The sequence below is a fragment of the Carassius gibelio genome, chromosome B15, assembly GCF_023724105.1.
Source record: "Carassius gibelio isolate Cgi1373 ecotype wild population from Czech Republic chromosome B15, carGib1.2-hapl.c, whole genome shotgun sequence".
Taxonomy (NCBI): domain Eukaryota; kingdom Metazoa; phylum Chordata; class Actinopteri; order Cypriniformes; family Cyprinidae; genus Carassius; species Carassius gibelio.
The window spans coordinates 16,215,405-16,235,374 of record NC_068410.1 but is presented as its reverse complement, the minus strand read 5'-3'; the positions used below and the strand labels follow the sequence as shown (position 1 = coordinate 16,235,374).

Sequence of the window (19,970 nt, the reverse complement as noted above, 5' to 3'; positions counted from 1 at the left end):
ATCCGATTTTGAGCCGAATTCTGACTCGTGCGACTTTTCTTTTTTTTTTCTTTTTTTTTTCGGGTCGGGCCGATTTTCAGCATTTTCATGCGTCATTAGTCGTGCAGTATTCGTGCAGTGTGCAAGGGGAAACGAGAGGCGATTAACTTCTCCCCACCGGCAATCGGTTGGTCGGATGGATTTCTGACATATCAGAAATTTTGGTCCCCTCTCATGAGGTATCGCACTATTGAAGCAGGGCTACGAAATATAAAAAAAAAGAGGTTCACGTTGCAAAATGGATAAACCATATTGGCCACGGCCTCCGAGCCACCTGCTTGTCTAGATATGTCTATGCCTTTTTTTTGGGGGGACGTTTCAGCACACAGAATTGCGCATATCACCAAAGCAGTGCGTTTATCCTGGGAAAGCATGTTTATTCAGAAACCGCCACAAACATCCGGGTTCTGAGGGATCCTACGTGTTGATTCGGTTGATTCCTCACGTACAGTGTGAGCAGTCATATCGCAACTCGACGATCGGACCGTACAATGAGCGCATAAAAATCGTGAGCTTTGGCTTTACATCGCAAGCGTTCTACTCGTACAGTGTGAGTTGGTACCTTGCCAAAATCGCAAAGAAATCGCACAGTCTATGCCTGCCTTAAGGTTGGAGCTAAACTCTACAGTGCATTGGCCGTCCAGGACCAGATTTGAGGAGCCTTGACCTAAGGTTCTGTATACACCTGGTCACTTAATGCATTTTTTCTGATCGGCGAGCTAGATTTTCTAAAGATCCTGAAGACATTGACTAGCATGCTCAGTTGTGATTGATTGAGGCTAGAGCTAAACTCTGCGGGGAAAGTGGATCTTGTGGGCCGGTTTTTAGGATTTTTATAATGTAACTATATCACTTTCAAAAGTTTAGATTTATAGTCACCCTGTGTAATATTAAATAATTTGAACAAAAAGTGAAAAAAAAACAAAAAAAAAACAAATGCTAGTGGATTAACAGAGGACATTTGATTTGTATCTTCTCTGATTTCCCGCGGTTCATTTCTTTGAACACTTCTGGTGATTGCTGCTTTTGTTCTCTACTTGCTTTTTGCAATGCTGCACTGTTAAGTTTGCTTTTTCTTAAGCTGCCACTCTTAAATTCCCTTTCAGGTTGATGCAATTACGGAAAAGGTGAAGGTTCACTCTTATTCCATCTTTAACCCTTGTAGTTTGGAAGACTGAAACCTTGAAGAATCTGCATGAGTTTTTCCCTCCCATGTCACTCTGCTGCTTTTAAATAGATACCTTAACTAGACTTTCCTTGAGTTTCTTCTAGATTACTGATCATCCGTTTGCCAGACGCTGTGGTTGGCCTCTTCAGAAAGCTGGAATTTGCTGATGAATGCAATGAAACTGGAATTGCATTTATTGCCAACTAGACTATTTGAATAAAAAAAAAAACGAATTGTTAAAGTTCATCAGCCAATTCTGTTGTAGACTGATTTTTAGGTAATTAGGTTCAAAATGAGATAACGGCAAAATGAAGTGACCACATTTTCATACTTAATACTAGCATTAAACTAAGAGTTGCATGGTTGCTTGATCTGTTTTCAAGCTGCAATCTATCGACAGCAATGAGAAAGTGTGGTCCTTCACAGAACTAAAACCATTGTATGCTGTAGATACTTCACAAGCATGTGTTTTAACGTGTTAGTAGCAACCTTAAAAGGTCAGGGATCGTAGCTGTTTGTTTTGCCTGCCTCTGGAAGCCGTGAATGGCTGTTTAACCCATCTCTCACCCCGTCACACCTTCACTCTTACTTTCTCTCATACACTCTTTTTAACATGGGAATAACAAACTACACCTGTGGCATGATTTCTTCCTCTCAACGAAACTTCGATCCTTCCAATCTCTTTAAGCCTGCTCAACAGAATAATACTCGAATGTTTAAAAGTTGACATCTGGGGCCCGTTCTTTGTACGTCGCTTATTACATCTGAGATCAAATGACACATACAAGATGATATCATCGTGCTAATCATGATCCGGCTAACTGGGTTCTTCGAACACACCTGTTGTGTATGATTAGTATCGCTGGATTGCGTTATCTGAGATATTTGCTCGTTCATGTGTTGTCTTAAAAGGGGATATGTATCGATACTCGAAACCATGATCAGCAGTGCAGCGATTGCAAGACGGCAAGGTAATGACGTCATATAATTTAAAACGACACCCGACGAAAAATTTGACAAATTTCTGGACTTTTATAAGGAAACAGCCGAGCGAACAAAACTACATAAATGTTATAATAGATACATGAAACAGATAATAGATACATGTTTTTATTTTATTAGAATTTTTTTCATGATTCCCAATTATTTAGATTAGCAATTTATAATAGTTGTGCAGTCTTTACATTTTTATTTCAATGTAGAAATTATCTATTCATTTCATTTTATATTTGGACAGATTTGTTACGTGACAGCATTAATGAAAGTTTCTTAAGGGTCCATATCATGTTATCTGCATCTCCTGCGCTTTTATAATAGCGGTCATCACTCAAAATAATGCACGACTATTATCTGCATAGCATGTGTGTAAGACTCTAATACAATTATGAAGTAATAATTTTATGACAAATAAATATTTAGGCTGTTATCGACTACACAGCATTTTTATATTATTTTTTAAATATTTTTTTAATGATTATTATTTTAAATTATTGTCCCTGGATCAGTACGATACCCTTGTAATAAAGTAGCAGTGGTAGCAGACACATTTTGAGTATCAGTTCTGGTTGAAAAGAAGCGATCTAATCCTGTTTACATGAAATAAGTCTGGTCCTCAGCAGGTTTAAGCTTACGGACCTGTTGCTATGACAGCAGCTCCGGGATGAGCTTCGAAGAACCAAACGATCCAAGGCACGCCAAATCGTCAACAATCAAATCCAGCTAACTGAGTTAGCGACGTACGAAGAACTGGCCCAAGGGCTCTGTTCTTCGAAGGCACCTGTTGTTGATGATTAGTCTGGCTGGATTGAATTATCTGAGATAATTGTGTGTTCATGGTTTGGTTTAAAGGGGGTTGTGTGTCGATACTCGAAACCACGATCAGCAGTGCAGCGATTGGCTGGCGGCAAGACAGCAACGTAATGACATCATATAATTAAAAAAGACACCTGACGAAAAACTTGACAAATTTCTGGACTTTTATAAGGAAACAGCCAAAAGAACAAAACTACATAAAAGTTATAATAGATAAATTAAAATGTAATTTAAAAAATTTTACGATTCCCAATTATTTAGATTCACGACTTCTATTATTTGTACAGGCTTTACTAGGCTTTACATTTTTATTTCAATGTGGTAATTAGCAATTCATATTTCAAATAAATGTTATATTTGAACAGATTTGTTACGTGACCGCATTAATTATAGTTTCTTAAGGGTCATGATCATGTTATCTGCATCTCCTGCAATCCATCAAGTCATTCCCATGATAGCTGTTATTGTTCAAATTAATGCATGTAATTATTTTATGATGAATAAATCTTTCAGTGACTAAAATTCTCTATAGTATTAAAGACTACACAACATTATTATATTATCTTTGAATAAATTTTAAATGATTATTATTTTAAATTGTCACTGTATGAGTAGGATGCTCTACTAATAAAGTAGTGATGGTAGCGGAGAGATTTTAAGTATCAATTCTGCATAAAAAGATGCGATCTATTCCTGTTTACATGACATAAGCCTGCTCCCGAGCAGGTTTAATCTTACAGACCTGTCGGTATGACAGCAACTCCGGGATAAGCTTCGAAGACCAATCCAAGATCTTGCCAAATCATCAACAATCAAATCCAGCTAACGTAGTTGGCGACGTACGAAGAACGAGACCCAGCTCTATGTAGAGAACTGAAATCAAATACAACATTTAAAGGGACAGTTTACACAAAAATGACAATTCCTTAATCATTTATTTACCCTCAGGATGTCGCAAACCTGTATGAGTGACTTTCTTCTGTGAAACACAAATGGAGAAATTTTGAAGAATTTCAAAGGTGCTCTTTTCCATATATATGAAAACGACAAAACAGATGGTGCCACGCTCCAAAAATGACCATACAGATCAACAACTCCAGAACCCATTCACTTTCATTACATGTTTTGAATATTCTTCAAAATGACTACTTTTGTGTTCCACTGAAGTAAAAAAAAAAAAAAATAGATTTGGAATGACACGAGGGTGAGTAATTGATAACAGAGTTGTATTTTTATTTGCATTATTGCTTTAAATCATAATTCAAATCATTCAAGGATGAGTAAGACACCCAGAACAGTCTAACCTTTGTAACTTGGCTTTTAGTTGCTTATTTGTCATCTATATCAGATTATGGTTTTGGTTGTTTTATGGTGCTAAGGCATCTATTGGTCTTTTGTAAGTTATTCGCACAGTGACTTCTTTTTCTCGCAGGAGCATCTTTCACGGAACCTATCAAGTGAGCAGTGTCCTCTGACCATAAATTGATAATTAATAGGATGCTGACTGACTGTATGGGGGACCATCTTTGCAGTACCAAGTCTTTATCGATTGAACTGACAAAGCCTTAGTGACCATGATTACATGTGAAATGCATAGACCAGTAGTACATACATGATAGGATGCTTATTTCAATGGGAAGTGTTTGTCACTGGGTATGGAGTGCCTTGGCAAGAAGCTTGTGCCCCAAGACCTGCTTTGAAAGCGTTTGCACCTCGTATTAAGCTTGGCTTTATGCATCTCCCATGAATGGTCCCATCCATCAGTCATTGCCCCGTTCTTCTTCAAAGTATTTATCTCTCCTCATTGTTCCTCTCTTCTCCTCCTTTCTCGCTCTCCTTCATTCAGGTTGATAAGTTGGATGCTTCAGAGTCTTTGAGGAAAGAGGAAGAACAGCTCACAGAGGCACAACCCATTGTCTACGGTATGACCAAGATAGAAAAACTTTTTATAGCTCCGCTTCAAATTATTGATCAAGCAATATGTTATTTATTTGGCTAATAAAGATATTTAGAAGGCACTTATTTGTTTTTTTTATATATTAGATTTTAATACTTATTTATTAGGTTTTATTTAAAATAATTATTCTTTTAACAATTTCTTATTGTTTTGTCTTTGTGTTTATTTTTGTTGTTATTTTGTGTTTTTGGTTTTGTTTTGTTTGTTTGGTTTAATACTAGCAAGCATGAATGAAATGTATATTTAATTCACATAAATAATTAATGTAATATTTTCACTCAAATTTTTGCTGTAACCTCAAAATACGTAATATGTCACAATATATTAGTTTATCATGTTACATGTTTTGTACATTTTATGTAGATTTTTTTTCCTGTTGTTTAACGCTATGAAATATAAATATAAGAGAGTAATTTTTATTTAATTTGCATTTATAAAAATAATTGCAGTAACCTTAAAATACAAAATATGCCAAAATATAAATTCATTGTTTCACATTTAAAAATAAATGTTTAATAAATTTATATTTAATGCACATGTATAATTTATGTAATTTTCACATTTGCAGTAACCTTAAAGTACCAGATATACCAGATATTTGCTCATTATATAAAATGTTTTGGTTTTGTTATTGTTTTATTTTTTGTTTAGTGCTAGCAAGTATATGAGTATGAGTATATGTGCAGTAACCTTTTGGGTATTTTTTTTAATGTTAGCAAGTACAAATTAAATTGATATTTCATTATATTATATACATATACAATTAATGTAATATTTTCACTCAAAAATAAAGTAACCTCAAAATAACGAATATGCATAATATATTGGTCTATCACCATAACAAATGCGGAGTAGTCTGGTGTAAAATAATTTACAGTCGCATACTAAACCTGTGGTAGGTGGCTTTTGTATTAATGCTCCGTGTTTGCTCATTTTTCCCAGGCACACCCCAGCTGATGCTCACTGCAGGCCCCAACGTCGCAGTCCCCCCACAGCAGCCTTACGGCTACGGCTACCCCACGGCGACTGGCTACGGCCAACCAGCACAGCCAGGCTTCGGCTACGGCATGTAAAGCCCTCCTGCCCTCAGCTGTCCATCCATCGCTCCTTAAGTTCCTTACTGGCTTATTGTGGTCTACTCACAAGGTTATATAAAGTAAAAAAAAAAAAAAAAAAAAGTTTTAAATTATTTTCCTTAAAATGCAATGAAGGACTTCATTTTTATTTGTGTTGTCAAAGAAAATAATCTGACCACATTTTTGTTATTTCACATTCCATATTTAAGGCTACTTACATCACTAGCATTTCTTTACTTTTTTTTTGTTTGTTTGTGAGCTGATTTTTATTTTTAAGGGGGCATGGGTTGTGTATGTAAGTGGAGTGTCGAGAAGAGCAATTAACCTTAAAATATGTCGTGAAGCATCTGATTTGCACTCTGCTGTGAGACGAAACTAATGTAGAATCTCTTAATTTTGATGTATTGTATGTGAAGAGCTTACACTGTCAGTCTGTTTAATGCATTTCATTACTGTATATTCTGAAAAAGGTTCAACGATATTTGAACATGAACGTATGCATCCATGGGTACATTTAGCTAACACTAAGTAATAATCTGATATTCTACACAAATATGTAGCTGTATGGAAATTTTAATCGCATACAGACATGAATATAGTAAATGATTTTATGTCCCTTAGCCTAAACCTGTTTCCCCGATCGACCTCGTAGTTGTTAACATCTCATTCACTCCATGTGTAACAGGTGACCTTTCCTTGTATTGAATACAGTGCTCTTTCTTGTGTGAATCCATTTCCATAAATGAGCAAGGGATACATTGATTCTTCTGACTTCTGTGTTTACTCATCCGATTCTTTGTATTGAGGTTTGTGTGTTTCCAGGTGTCGTGCTGTTCTAGCTCTCTATTCGTAGTGTACAGAAGAATGAATATGCAAACGGATGCCAATGCTTTGTCCACCTGTAAGGTTTGTGTGCGATCTGCATATTCAGAAAACCGGGGAATAAATTCACAGGATTGTGATTATTTTGGTGGCTTGATTGTAAATTGGCAAAGATTAAAATGAAACCCATCCATTCTCCATCATAGAAAGCTTGCCACTTTATTTTTCTACAAAGCAGACACACAAGCTATTAAAAGTGCACATGGTCTTTTTTTATTTAGATTTGCTAATTTATATGATGGTCATATTGGAAGGAACTGAAAAACAATTGTGCAGTTAGCCATAAATTAAAAAAATAAATAGGGCTACTGATGTAATGTAACATTTTACACACATTTAATCTAAAACTTTAAAATGTGGAAGAATCAGAAATGTATATTTGTAAACATGTTCACTTGTATCAGTCTATAAGAGAAAAGGCTGGATTTATTATTATTATTATTTTTTTATTCTACATATTTTAGACGTGTATAAATATGGACACGGGAAAGGTCATGAATTTCCTTCAGTCATTCGATAGTACGCAAGAAATTCTGGAGAAGTCAGATATTCTGATCCCGGATACGCATGTGGCAGAATAAATGTCCGCCTGGTTCATCCTAAAATAGCTTTTCTATTTTTTGTCATCGACAGTACCCAAGCCATATGGCGAAGCTGCTGTGCGACATCCTAAATTAAAATTCACAAACGTTATATAATATTGAGAGCATGGTGAAAATGTTTTCAAGCAAAACTAAAGCTCGCTTAATTTTAGCGACAGATGCCAGTTAGCAGGCAGTAGGTCTCTCTGAGTCTTTTATTTTGAAAAGACGTCACCGTTCTTGCTAAACGTGAGTCATTTCCGGTGGCTGTTGTCGCTTATTGCTGCTGTCAGAACGGAAGAGTTAAAGGTATGACTGTGTCGCTTCACTTTACATTACCTCTGTTAGGTCTATTCTCTCTCTTTTTAGTCTTAAAGTATGTGAATATCATTATATAATCGACGCTGGGTCTGAAATCTAATATAAACCGCGATAGTGGACACGAAGCTAATATAGACAGCTAATTCTTGCCGGTTCATCACACACATGGACGGTTTGAATTAAATGTAACCTGTAAATAGAATCTGGAAATGGGATTTTGTTAATTTATAATAACTGGTAATTACCCAACATGTGTTAAAAATGTCCATATACTATAATCCTATTTAATCAGATGGTTAATGTTCTGCTATGAAGTTATAGCTCAGTTGGGTTAGCTTAAGTGCTAGTTAAGGTCATAGTTCAACCTATACTGACATCCAGAGTCCTGTGATGGAAACAAATGAATATACTTGTACTAGATACATCATAATTTGTTAGCTTTAATGATTGTAATGGTCTTTGTGATCATCAGATTAAAAAAAAAAGTTAATTATTTATTTTTAATCAACATTTATTCCCTAAAGACTAACTATTAGCACACTCAAGGTTTTCTTAAGAGGACAAACCACCATCAAAACTTGTTTGTCAGCCTTCAGCAAACTTCCCAAGAGCTCAGTGAGTCATTTTTCAGCGGCTGTCATTTATGATGACTTTACAGAGTGTGTTTTCTGTGTGCAGGTGTCTGTGAACAGTAGTGGGAGATGGCTGCAAATGGAGCAGAATGTGAACAGCCACAGAAAAGACAAAACCCTAAAGACAAGCAGAACGGCAGTTCTACAGGTTCGTTAAGCTGATGGAAACCTGATTTAATCAATTACCTGCTGGCAGTCACAGCGTCACCCTCAGCTGAGCTGATCAAGGGTCAGGACCAGAGATAAAACGTCCCGTGGAGATAAACGGACATAACCTGGTCACTGATAGATTGATCTGTCATCACTGATCTTAAAGAAATAGTTCACCTTAAAATGTGAACTCACCCTAACCCTCAGGCCAATTTAGCATCACTTGCTCACCAATAGATGTTTTGCATGTTTTAAAAAAAAATAATAATAATAATAATTTAATCGTATTATAAAAGCATGTGTATTGTACCCACAGATTCATCTCTGAGAGAGAGAAAGCAGCTGGACCGGGAAGAGCGTCTCTCTTTAGTGCTGTGGAAGAGGCCTTTTACCACACTACAGTATTTCTGCATAGAAACCCTCATTACCCTGAAAGAGTGGACGTGGAAGTAAGAAATTTTGCACTCAATTTTTAAGTGTCTTTTATATATGGTTTGTGGGAAGGGAAGGGAACAAAATTATTTGTCCTTGTGTCTGTCCTTGTATGGTAAATTGATTTCCTATCTTGGCTATATATATATATATATATATATATATATATCACAATCAAATAAATGCATACTTGATGAGCACAAGACTTTAAAATGGAAATAAAAAATCTTTTGACTCAAAACTTTTGAACTGTAGGGCTAGTTGGGATTATTTGAATTCATTTAAGGTCATACATATAATCAGATCCACCTTTTAGTAATGCAATCAAATCTACTTTTAATAGTACAGATCAGTATACAGTGGCTATTTGTTTATTTATTAATTTATTTTGCAGGCTTTGGCAGAGAAGAGGTGTGGTATTTTTGACTGTAGTCCTTTTTTCACTTTTCTCAGTGGCTTACTCAGTAGAAGGAGAACATCAAGAGGTGAGCTCAGGGGCTTCTACAGCATTTTTGTTGTCATCAGAATTGCTGTATTGTTAATGTCATTGAATTATTGTAACACTTCTTTAAGATTAGTTTCTTGCTAAAGAAGGTAGCCTCTGGAAGGTAGCCTTTAAGAGAATTCATTACTCTGAAGTGTCTTGATTCTTTATGAACTTAGTGTTTGTGTTGTTTGTAGTATGTACAGTACCTGGAGAAGAAGTTCCTGTGGTGTGCCTACTGGGTAGGCCTGGGTATTTTGTCTTCGGTTGGTCTTGGCACTGGACTGCACACTTTCCTTTTGTACCTGGTAAGGATTCTTATACTGGACCGCTCTATATATATGTAAATACATACATTTATATGACCTCGATGGTTACAAACATGGTCTGAAACACATCTCATGGGGTCTTACTTATGGTACAGTCACCTAAATTAACTGTCAGTGGCCTTGTGGGACCCTCTGTCAAAAGCGAAGTGTATGTGTGCTCGATGTTCCACTGGAGTATATTAATAGTGTGACAGAGCATGTGCTCCTCTGCTTCTCTGATTTTAAATTTAAAATCTCGTAATCAGATCTTTCAGCAGTTTCAGACTGAACTGCGAGACCGTGGTTGGTGTGTCCACTTCCACTGGCTGTGGTGAAAGTCAAACCCCTTCTCTGTCACCAGAGAACTCTAGTACTTTGTGCTCCGTTTGTGTTGCATGGGTGGCATTGTGAAAGAATGGGATGTGAAAGTGCAAATATGTGCAACGTTTCAACTCAAGACTTTTGTACAAAGATTAATATTTTTCCACACTTCAAATTATTATTTTTTAAATCTTTTTGAATTTGTAAAGGACAAAAACTATAGAGAAAAAAGCGCACACAAAATAATTATAATTTTTTTTTTTTAGGGCAGTCACGGTCAGTCATAATGATAAAGACTTCTTTTTAGGTTTATACACCTATCTTTAGGAATATTTTTTTCTTTTATATAGTACTTTATTCTTTTTTCCTCTTGGGGTTGGTAAAATTAATTTATCAATTATTCAATTTTAAAATAAAATTTCTATTTAAATTTTCTTTTAAGTGTAATTTATTCCTGTGTTGCAAAGCTGAATTTTCAGCATCATTCCTCCAGTCTTTAGTGTCACATGTTCCTTCAGAAATCATTGTAATTGGCTGATTTACTGCACAAGAAACATTTCATATTAGTATCAGTGTCAAAAACTGTTAAGTTGGTTCATAATTTTGTGGAAACTAGTTTTTTTCAGGATTCTTAATTAAGGGAAAGTTCAACAGAACAGTGTTTATTTGAAATAATTTATTGTAACATTATAAAGTCCTGTTACTTTTGATAACTTTGATGCATGCTTGCTGAATAAAAACTTCATTTTTGGTGGGTCTTTGGCACCAGAAGCCCTGTTTTAAACCTTAATATAAGGAAACCAGCCTGTCAAAACAAGCAGGTTCTCATCGTCTGCATCTAATGATTGAGTTTGGGAAGTGGCTTGTGTCAGGTTTCAGTGCCTGGGAAATAAACTCAGTTGCAGTGAGTAACCAGATAAAACAGTCGCTGTATTAGGCTCTTTGCATGAGCTAATTCCCTTGAAAATGACAAAAAAATGGTCCTGACTCTGTTTTGCATCACCTCTGCCTGTAAAGATCCCAACAGTCAGCAGAGTGACATAAGACTAACATCAGTATTTAGACTGGGTTTAGGTTTAACAGACATGGTCATCATAAAGCACCGTTTGAAGTGAGAAAATAAAAGTTTCTGTATCACTTGCTGCATCTACATGGTATTTTCTGTTGGGTTAAGGTTGATTCGGATGGATCTGTCCACTGAATGGTACCACCTGAGTCATTCTTGCCTCCTTTGGTTATGCAAGATTAATCAGAGGTTAAAAATGCTAGACATGGTATATCGTCCAGTCTCCTCTCCCACGTATCGTCTCCCACGAACAGACCGACTGTGGGAATGAATGACATCAATGTCTGTTTTCACTTAGCAAATGAATTGTCATTCAGTAGGTGTTGCGGTTTTTCCGTCGTGCTGCATTGATGTCACAAGTCTTTTGCTGTTGCATTTGAACCACAAGTGAACAATTGTTTATTTTAATTGTGAGGTACTAGCCTTAGAAATGTATCAAGCTGTGCATGTGACAGCGCTCATGGAAAAGAAATGTTCATGCTCATGTGAAGTATTATTTCAGTCTGTAAACATGTGACTGCATCATTTCCTCCAGGGTCCGCACATAGCTTCTGTCACCCTGGCTGCATATGAATGTGGCTCTGTGAGTTTCCCCGAGCCGCCCTACCCAGCCCAGATAGTTTGTCCAGAGGAGGAGGTCCTACAGGAGAGCATCTCATTATGGACCATCATGTCGAAGGTTCGCCTGGAGGCCTGCATGTGGGTGAGTGTTTTCACAGCGCAGTCTTCCCTCAAGTACTAAAGCTGCTCACTGAAGGCACTCTTGAAAGTCCAAACTCCTGCCAAGTGTAAAAAGCGATCACACTAAATGTTGTGGACTTATTTCAAACCATGGAACGAGTATGATGTCACTACCTCTATTAAAAAAAAAAAAAAAAAAAAAAAATATATATATATATATATATATATATATACACATTGTAAAACATTAAGTAGAATGTTTAGAATTAGTAAGGATATTTAATTATTTTAATATTGAAATGTAAATCTAGTTTATATATTTACATTTATATATTACAATAATTTATATTATTTTGTAAATGTAGATTTATAATTGATAATATACATTTTTAAAATATAAATATACTAAGTTATTATATAATATTTGTAATTTAAATATAGTAAGAGTGTGTGTATAATTTAATTAAAATAAATACATGTGCATACCTTGTATATGTGTAAACCTTTTATTTTGAATGTGATTAATCACGACTATATATAATATTTATTTATTTTTCAATGTGTATATAAGAGTAATGTAAATTTATATATTCTAAATTACTAATTTACATTACAAGTAATATTAATGCAATTTGGAAGTATAATATTAATAATTTGGAACATTCATAATTATTGTATTTCTTATATACTTTAATAATGAATTATACCTCCCCCCATACAATTTAAAATTTTATCCTCATTTAAATGTTAAGTAATTATTAGAAACATTTGCTAACAATGCTTTGCATCAGCTTTTCAATTTAAGTTTGCACGATCTAAAACGTTGGTTTCTGCAAATCCTTTGCGTTTGATTATCAGAGTCAATCTCATGTTTTGATCCTTTTTGACATCATTTTACATAAATTCATATTTCAAGTTTAAACTATAAACTGTGAAAGTCTATTACATGTATGCCTATGTTCTCAGAAACCTTCGATGAATCCCATGTTGTCCCCATTAGGCTCATCATTTGTGACTGTGTTTGCAGGGTGCGGGCACGGCTATTGGAGAGCTGCCCCCTTACTTCATGGCACGGGCGGCACGGCTGTCTGGAGCAGATCCTGATGATGAAGACTATGAGGAATTTGAGGAGATGCTGGAGCAGGCACAGAGCGCACAGGTCAGGATTTCATCTCATACTGGACCCGCATGTCTGAACCTTCACCTTCACACAGGCAGCAGCTCCTTTTGATCATCATTAGGAGCTCCGGTCGATGTTCAGAGCTTAACTTACCATTTCCTTCCATTGCTCATGCCTTGATGAAGCCGACAGTGATGCCCCCCATGATGCAGCTGATACTGTATCCTGTTAGTGGCAGGTGTCCCAGTGTCTTATTCCCATGAGCCCTCACTATTGTGGTTCACTTATGGGTCACATGATTTCTTGGAAGGGCTCTCCCCTGATTTCCAGTAAACCCTTTGAGCAGCGGGTGACTCAGAAGTAGAGCTTCTCTTTAATCACAGCTTCTTAGTGTCTAAGTGGACCCCACATGGTCTACCTTTTAGAATTTTTTTTTTAATTGGAGTGCTTTAATATGGTTCCTTTTTAGCTCCGAGTTTAGTGATTAATCAGCAAACTGGCAGAATTTTTTATTTATTTTGCATAATTATACACAAGTAATTATTTATATATATATATATATATATTTATATAAAAATACAAATAGTTCCTAATCATTTAATATTTTTGATTTTAGTTTTGAAATAAACTGTTTCAAATAATATAAAGTAAATTGTATATAGCAGTTGTAAGAAGTCATGTAGATTGGTGAATCCTACAATCAATTGTCCATGTCAAGCCCAGATATCCAAGGCTTTTTTTCTTTGTCAAATTTCTTACAGGATTTTGCGACGAGAGCCAAACTTGCAGTGCAAAACATGGTGCAGAAAGTGGGATTTTTTGGAATTCTAGCTTGTGCCTCTGTAAGTAACTTTCTTGAAAAAAAAAATTGTTTCCAGGTTTTTTTTTTTGTTTTTTTTTATTTTTGAGATATTATGAATGGAGTATGTCTCTTCATTTAATTACCTCTATCCTTATATATATATATATAAGGATAATTACAGATTTCCAGTGTAAATGGTTTACAGTAACACATCCACTGTGAATAAGCAGTTAATGTAGTGTGTTCACTGAGTTTAATGTAATACTTGAATACTTGGTTCTGAGTTTCACATTGATTTTCCAGTATATTATCTTTCAGTGTTCACCAATGCTTCCAATGTTTCTCAGATCCCAAATCCCTTGTTTGACCTGGCTGGAATCACCTGTGGTCATTTCCTGATTCCATTCTGGACCTTCTTTGGAGCGACTCTCATCGGAAAGGCCATTATTAAGATGCACATTCAGGTATGAAAACCAATGTTGCATATTTATTAAACACGTTTGCTTTATGCTTTTTGAGTGAGTCATAAAACAGACTGCAGGCACTAGATCATCAAAGACACACCTTTGCATGTAGCTCCTATTGACTAAGCAGATTCTACACAGCGGTGCATTTGATGTCTTCGGGTCTGCTTATTTCATCCGAATGATTGAATCATGAGCATGAGCGAGTCTGTGATCTCACCGGGTGTCATGTGTCTCATCACAGCGTTATTGTCTCACTGTCTCCTAAAGACACATAACACAAGATCTGCTGCATGCAGCCGCCGCCTTGAGGAACGTGCCGTTGATTCATTGTCTGACCATGTTTATCTGCTTTTTGCTTCTCTACAGAAACTATTTGTTATCATAACATTCAGCAAGCACATAGTGGAGCAGATGGTCTCTCTGATCGGGTGAGTAACGACACCAGCATGAGATGAATATGGACACCCTGTGTAAACAACAGTAAACATTTATAGCGAATAAACAGTAGCTTCATGAATCAAGAATGCATGAAATTATACTAGTTGTCCACATTCTGAAGATGGATTTGTTTGCTTTTGGCTTCATCAAAAGCAAATTTAATCATAAAATTTTGCACTATATATATTATTTATATATCTATATATCTCCTAAACTAACGTTAAGTTTTGAGGTCAGCAAGATTTCTTTTTTTTTTAAGAATTTAATTAGCGCTGTCAAATGATTAATAGAGATTACTTGCAGCCAAAAATAGTGTGTACTATGTATATTTATTATGTATATATAAATACACATGCATGTGTATATATTTAAGAAAAATTATTATATTAGACTGATTTCTGAAGAATCGTGTGACACTGAAGACTGGAGTAATGATGCTAAAAATTCAGCTTTGCCACACAGATATAAATTACTTTTTAAAATATATTCAAATATAAAACAGCTTTTTAAAATTGTAATAATATTTCAGAATATTATTGCATTTTTTTATCTAATGAATCCAGCCTTGGTGTGCATAAGCACTTTTTTTTTTGTTTTGTTTTAAAAACATAAAAAATAAAAATAAAAATATGAATGGTAGTGTATAGATGGAAATACAAGATGAATTTCTTTGTGAATGTCATTGTGACATGTAAATGCAAAAAAAAGGAAACAAAAAAAGGATCTAGAAGGGTTCAAAGAACTTTCATGAGCTGTGGCCAGCTTTTTTTAATGCTTGCCTACAAACCCCTTTCACACAGTCTCATTCTTAGCATTGTTTAGTCTGAATCATCTATAGAAATGCTTAAAGTTTCTGTTCCTCTAGACTGCTCAATCCGTCCAGGTCACATTTTACCTAAAAATCAGAAAGAGAGGAAATGATGTTGTGTAAATCGATCCTATTTTAAAACCATTACTATTTATGTGTCAAGCCTTGGGCGAGGGAAAATGTGCTTAATTGCCATTTAAAAAAATAAACCTGTAGTTGACTATTAAAATGGTTCCTGATCATCTTTTGTAATGCTTTTCATTTGATTGTAGGTTGAATTGAGACCTTGAGATACACCAACACTACATTTGCATCACACACTAAAGCCACTTATTAGTAAGCATGAGGAATCTTCACCATTTATGGTGATGTCTGTGAGTTTAGCAGGGGATGCAGTCAGAATTGAGATGATGTAGCAGAGTGACTCAAAAGTGGAGATGTGGTCTCCATGTTGGAAATCTACTATTCATCTCTGAATGAGGCCTGACAATTGTAGCTTTATAATCAAGCCACATCGAAAGCACTTCATAATTACCATTTAAGAATGCAGTCAGCATGTTTCATCATGATTTGGGCGAGATGCCGCTCAAACTTGAGGTTGTTAATCACCAGCCAGGAGTTTTCTTGTGGTGAGGTCATGTGACCAAGACCAGCAACGTTCAGACTTTATATTGTGGTTCCTTTCAATAGTATTCGATGTAATAAAGATATGAGAATTGCATCTGAAACTGAAGATATGTGGTGCAGAAGTATTATAATTGATCTTACATGATGGCTTGGTTTCAGTGACATTCACACCCACCCAGAACTGGGCGGTTCGCAGTGATGACACGATATTGAGTCACTTCCTCATTAATTGCATTCGAGCAGTTCCTACAGAAGCCTGGCTGCTATAAGTGAGGGTTCAGAGAGCTTCGGTCTCATTGTACTGGGGGCTTCAGTGAAGGAAGGCTGATGTGGACTGCTGGCGGTTTCGGTTACTGGTAAGGCTTTGCTAATCATAACTTTGTTTTTTTTTGGACAGTATTATCCCTGGAATCGGAGCATCTCTTCAGAAACCTTTTAGGGAGTACTTGGAGGCCCAGAGAGCCAAGCTTCATAACCCAGCGGGCGATGGAGCACCAGCAGTAAGAATGGTTTATTACTCTAATAAATTCTCACAATTTATTTAGAAACCTTTATGTAATTCTAGAAACATTAAAGGCTAATTTAATTTGGCCCAAAAATCGTAAGGAATTGTGATTTGATTTAATGATTTCATTTCTTATCTTAACTATCGATCTATATCTTATGTATTTTTTCTAATTATGTGTTTTTTTTATTCTAAAAATGTAATCTTCATTAATTATGATTCATTAAGTAATGTTTTCAAATGAGAAAAATAATAAAAATAGAAATATAATGTAGCCCCAAACCTTAATTTAGTAAATCTGATCTTTTTTTTTTTTTTTTTTTACAAAATCTTAAATTTCTTGATTAAAAATGTATGAACATATGAAAGACACATTTAATTTGGCCACAAAATCTGTAAGTTATTCTGTTTATTAATATTTTTTTTTTTAGAAATTCCTTGCTTCTAAAAATATGAAAGAAATTTAATGTGGCCCAAAAGTCTTTTTTATAATGATGTATTATTTATATATCATTTGTATAATTTTTTTTCTTTCTGCAGGGTGAAAGCTGGCTCTCGTGGGTGTTTGAAAAAGTGGTGCTGGTCATGGTGTTCTATTTTATTCTGTCCATCATTAACTCCATGGCGCAGAGCTACGCCAAGCGTCTCCAGCAGAAGAAGTACTCGGAAGAGAAAACGAAATGACGGACTCGCAGAAAACCATCTCACGCTCCCGTTTGGAACCTATGAAATATTTAAGCTAAAACTGCTACATGAGCACTGATTTATGTGCGCTTCTGTATGTTAACGTTCATTGAGATCCCTTTAGTCGTGTGGAGTCCCTCTTCCTTTGTCCGTAGTGTGCTCGGCTATTTAAAACCAGATTTAACATTTACAGAACCAAGGCAGTCTAACTAACAGGCTGTGTGGAGTCCGACTTGTTGCAATGCCTTATGCAACATTTGGAGGTCATGCTTCCATTGAAGTGTATAAAGTTCTTAATCAATAGATTGATTTATTTAATTTCTAACATACAGGTATGGATGGGGAGTCTGTTTTGTGATTGGAATTTCAGGGATAGTTTTTTTTTTAATCGATATTGATGTCATTTTGTATTTCTTTAAATGTTTAAAGAGGATAGCAATATCAACTCCGATCATCGTGGGATCATCTAAATGGTTTGCACATCTTGTAAAATAATGTTTTTACTATACGCACACGATGTTTATTCTCTGGTCTTAAACCAAGATGTCTCAAACTAGTGGATGTGAATTTTAACCCAAGAAAATTAAGACGTAATATTTGCATATGTTTGTGCATTTTGAACTAAAACTATAAGTTGATCCATACTTTCCTCTTATTTTGGGCTGAAGCATTTGTGTAGTTAATTATGATTTCCCTCAGAACTATTGTCACATAATTTGTTTGACATTAAATTCATTAATACATCTGTTGTGTTATATTTGGATTTTACATTTAAAAAGAAAAATACATAATGAATAATCGGTTCTCTGGGTTCAGACCGATGGATGACAGAAGTTGGAGGATGCGGTCTTAAAAAAAGGTATGTGGAAGCTATCTATCTGTCTGTCTATTATTATAAGTGTCTGTCTATCATCCATCTATTTTTCTGTCTATTCACACGTATATAACTTATAAGAAGTGTCCTGTTTCAGTGTGTTGTGCACATTGAGTCGTAAGTGTCCCATTCTGTCAGGTAGCTTATCAGACTGGTGTTGGCTGTAAGTCATATGGCAATATCAGTCTAATAGGCTGCCTGAAATTTTGGGCTTTGTCATCGCCATCTGCATATTTTTTTCAGGCTGAATTGTGTGAAGTTAATATTTACATGAACTATTTAGGCTACTGACTAATGTTTGTGTTCTGCAGTGTTCAGTGGATCTGAATAGCTAATGAATTTTTTTCTAGTTTATTAAGTAGATAGACATGTTTAGGCTGAAGCGTTTTGCTTTTTTTCCTTTTAACTCTTTTTTTTTTTGTGTGTCTATTAATCTGTAATAGGTAATATCTGGTTGCCATTTTCTCATTAGATTCAGTTGTTTATTTAAGCGAAAAAATGTTATTTCCATAGTTCAGTTGGTTTTTTAAAACGCTGCTGTTCACAATAAACTCTGGTTCCTTCTTGCATGCGTTTTGCTATGTTAAATGTTAAACATTTAGGCATAATTAGATTTAGTTTAAGAGAATATATTGTAAGGTAAAACTTTAGGCAGCAAAGCATGACGGTTAGATGCGGTGCTTTATAAACAACACTTGTTGAGTGCACACTCAATTGCATCATTGTTTTGAGGGGTTTTCTGAGGCTTTCAAACGGAGCTTTTGTTGTGGGCAATTATTGTAACATGAATCGTCCTTCATTTTCTAGCTGTATGTGCAGATTCCATTTTCTGTATTTGCTAAAAACCCAATTGATAATTATAACATAGACTGTTAAAAGTAAAACCCAATAACTTCTTAAAGGGACAGTTCACCCACAAACGAAAATACTGTAATTACCCTCATGTCGTTCCAAACCCCTAAGACCTTCGTTTATTTTCATAACACAAATATTTTTGATGAAATCCGAGAGCTTTCTGATCCTAAATCACCAGCACAACAGAAAAATAAAATGCCCAGAAAGGTAGTAAGCACATCTGTAAAATAGTCCATGTAACATCTGTGGTTCAAATGTCATTTTATGAAGCTCTGACAATGCATTTTGTACACAAGGAAAGAAAATGAACAATTTCTTCTTGTCCCTGTATGTCTTCGACACATGTTCATGGGAGTATTTGTTTTCTTCACACACAAAAAAATAGCTTCATAAAATTAAGGTTGGACCAATGGTGAAGTAGTGTAGGTAGAAACAAAAACGCAAAAAGATTGACATGCATCCAATCATGTTAGCAGTCCTTACCAAACCTAACATCTGCAGACATTTATATATATTTAATTCACAGTTTAGAGATTGTTTTGGTGGGGTCTGTGCTTACTTGAGATCTGTACAATGATCTAATAAAGTGAATAGTTTTTTTCTTGGCATCTCTGATGATATGTCTTCGTATTCACATTCAGTATTTGCCCTGCTGATGGTCATAATTAAATTAAAATGTCTGAAACAGATGAAAGGAGAAGAAATGACGATTACTTTATATAGCGAGATTACAAACCTTTATTTCATTATCATTTCCAAATCATACAGAAAATATATATATTAACAGATTTGAAAGACAAAAATAAATAACTGTATGCCAAAATGGTGCATTTAACTGCCCTATTTTAACAAATATCTCCAGTGGCAGGAAAGGCACATC

General features: G+C 35.3%; 2 protein-coding genes across 4 annotated transcripts in view; both read left to right on the top strand.

Moving 5' to 3' along the window:
- The window catches only part of LOC127972160 (clathrin heavy chain 1), a 32,606-nt gene extending 25,792 nt beyond the window's left edge, over nucleotides 1-6,814 (top strand). Inside the window, exons 31-33 of one of the 2 annotated variants that reach the window (XM_052575481.1) lie at nucleotides 1,146-1,166; nucleotides 4,866-4,941; nucleotides 5,919-6,814. In XM_052575481.1, coding sequence (XP_052431441.1) covers nucleotides 1,146-1,166; nucleotides 4,866-4,941; nucleotides 5,919-6,049 — 228 coding nt within the window. In that variant the 3' untranslated portion in view covers nucleotides 6,050-6,814. The remainder of the gene's footprint in view (nucleotides 1-1,145; nucleotides 1,167-4,865; nucleotides 4,942-5,918) is intronic. The other variant, XM_052575482.1, reaches the window with a different exon arrangement.
- Nucleotides 6,815-7,697: 883 nt separating this feature from the next.
- On the top strand, nucleotides 7,698-18,104 carry LOC127972161 (vacuole membrane protein 1-like). Of its 2 annotated transcripts, none has more exons than XM_052575484.1 (12): nucleotides 7,698-7,824; nucleotides 8,515-8,616; nucleotides 8,935-9,067; nucleotides 9,445-9,535; nucleotides 9,732-9,842; nucleotides 11,765-11,932; nucleotides 12,938-13,069; nucleotides 13,792-13,872; nucleotides 14,180-14,296; nucleotides 14,666-14,727; nucleotides 16,570-16,672; nucleotides 17,218-18,104. In XM_052575484.1, the coding sequence occupies exons 2-12, from the start codon at nucleotides 8,538-8,540 to the stop codon at nucleotides 17,359-17,361; spliced, it is 1,221 nt and encodes a 406-aa protein (XP_052431444.1). In that variant the 5' UTR covers nucleotides 7,698-7,824; nucleotides 8,515-8,537; the 3' UTR covers nucleotides 17,362-18,104. The 2 variants fall into 2 exon arrangements, with proteins under 2 accessions (XP_052431444.1, XP_052431445.1); XM_052575485.1 differs by having other exon boundaries at nucleotides 7,821-8,073.
- The last annotated feature ends 1,866 nt before the right edge of the window (nucleotides 18,105-19,970 follow it).

Bases quoted from the DNA above. Each gene is read 5' to 3' on its own strand.
- LOC127972161 (XM_052575484.1), top strand. From the start codon at position 8,538: ATGGCTGCAAATGGAGCAGAATGTGAACAGCCACAGAAAAGACAAAAC. The intron at 8,617-8,934 runs GTTCGTTAAGCT...TTGTACCCACAG, and splicing joins GCAGAACGGCAGTTCTACAG to ATTCATCTCTGAGAGAGAGA. The intron at 13,070-13,791 runs GTCAGGATTTCA...AATTTCTTACAG, and splicing joins AGCAGGCACAGAGCGCACAG to GATTTTGCGACGAGAGCCAA.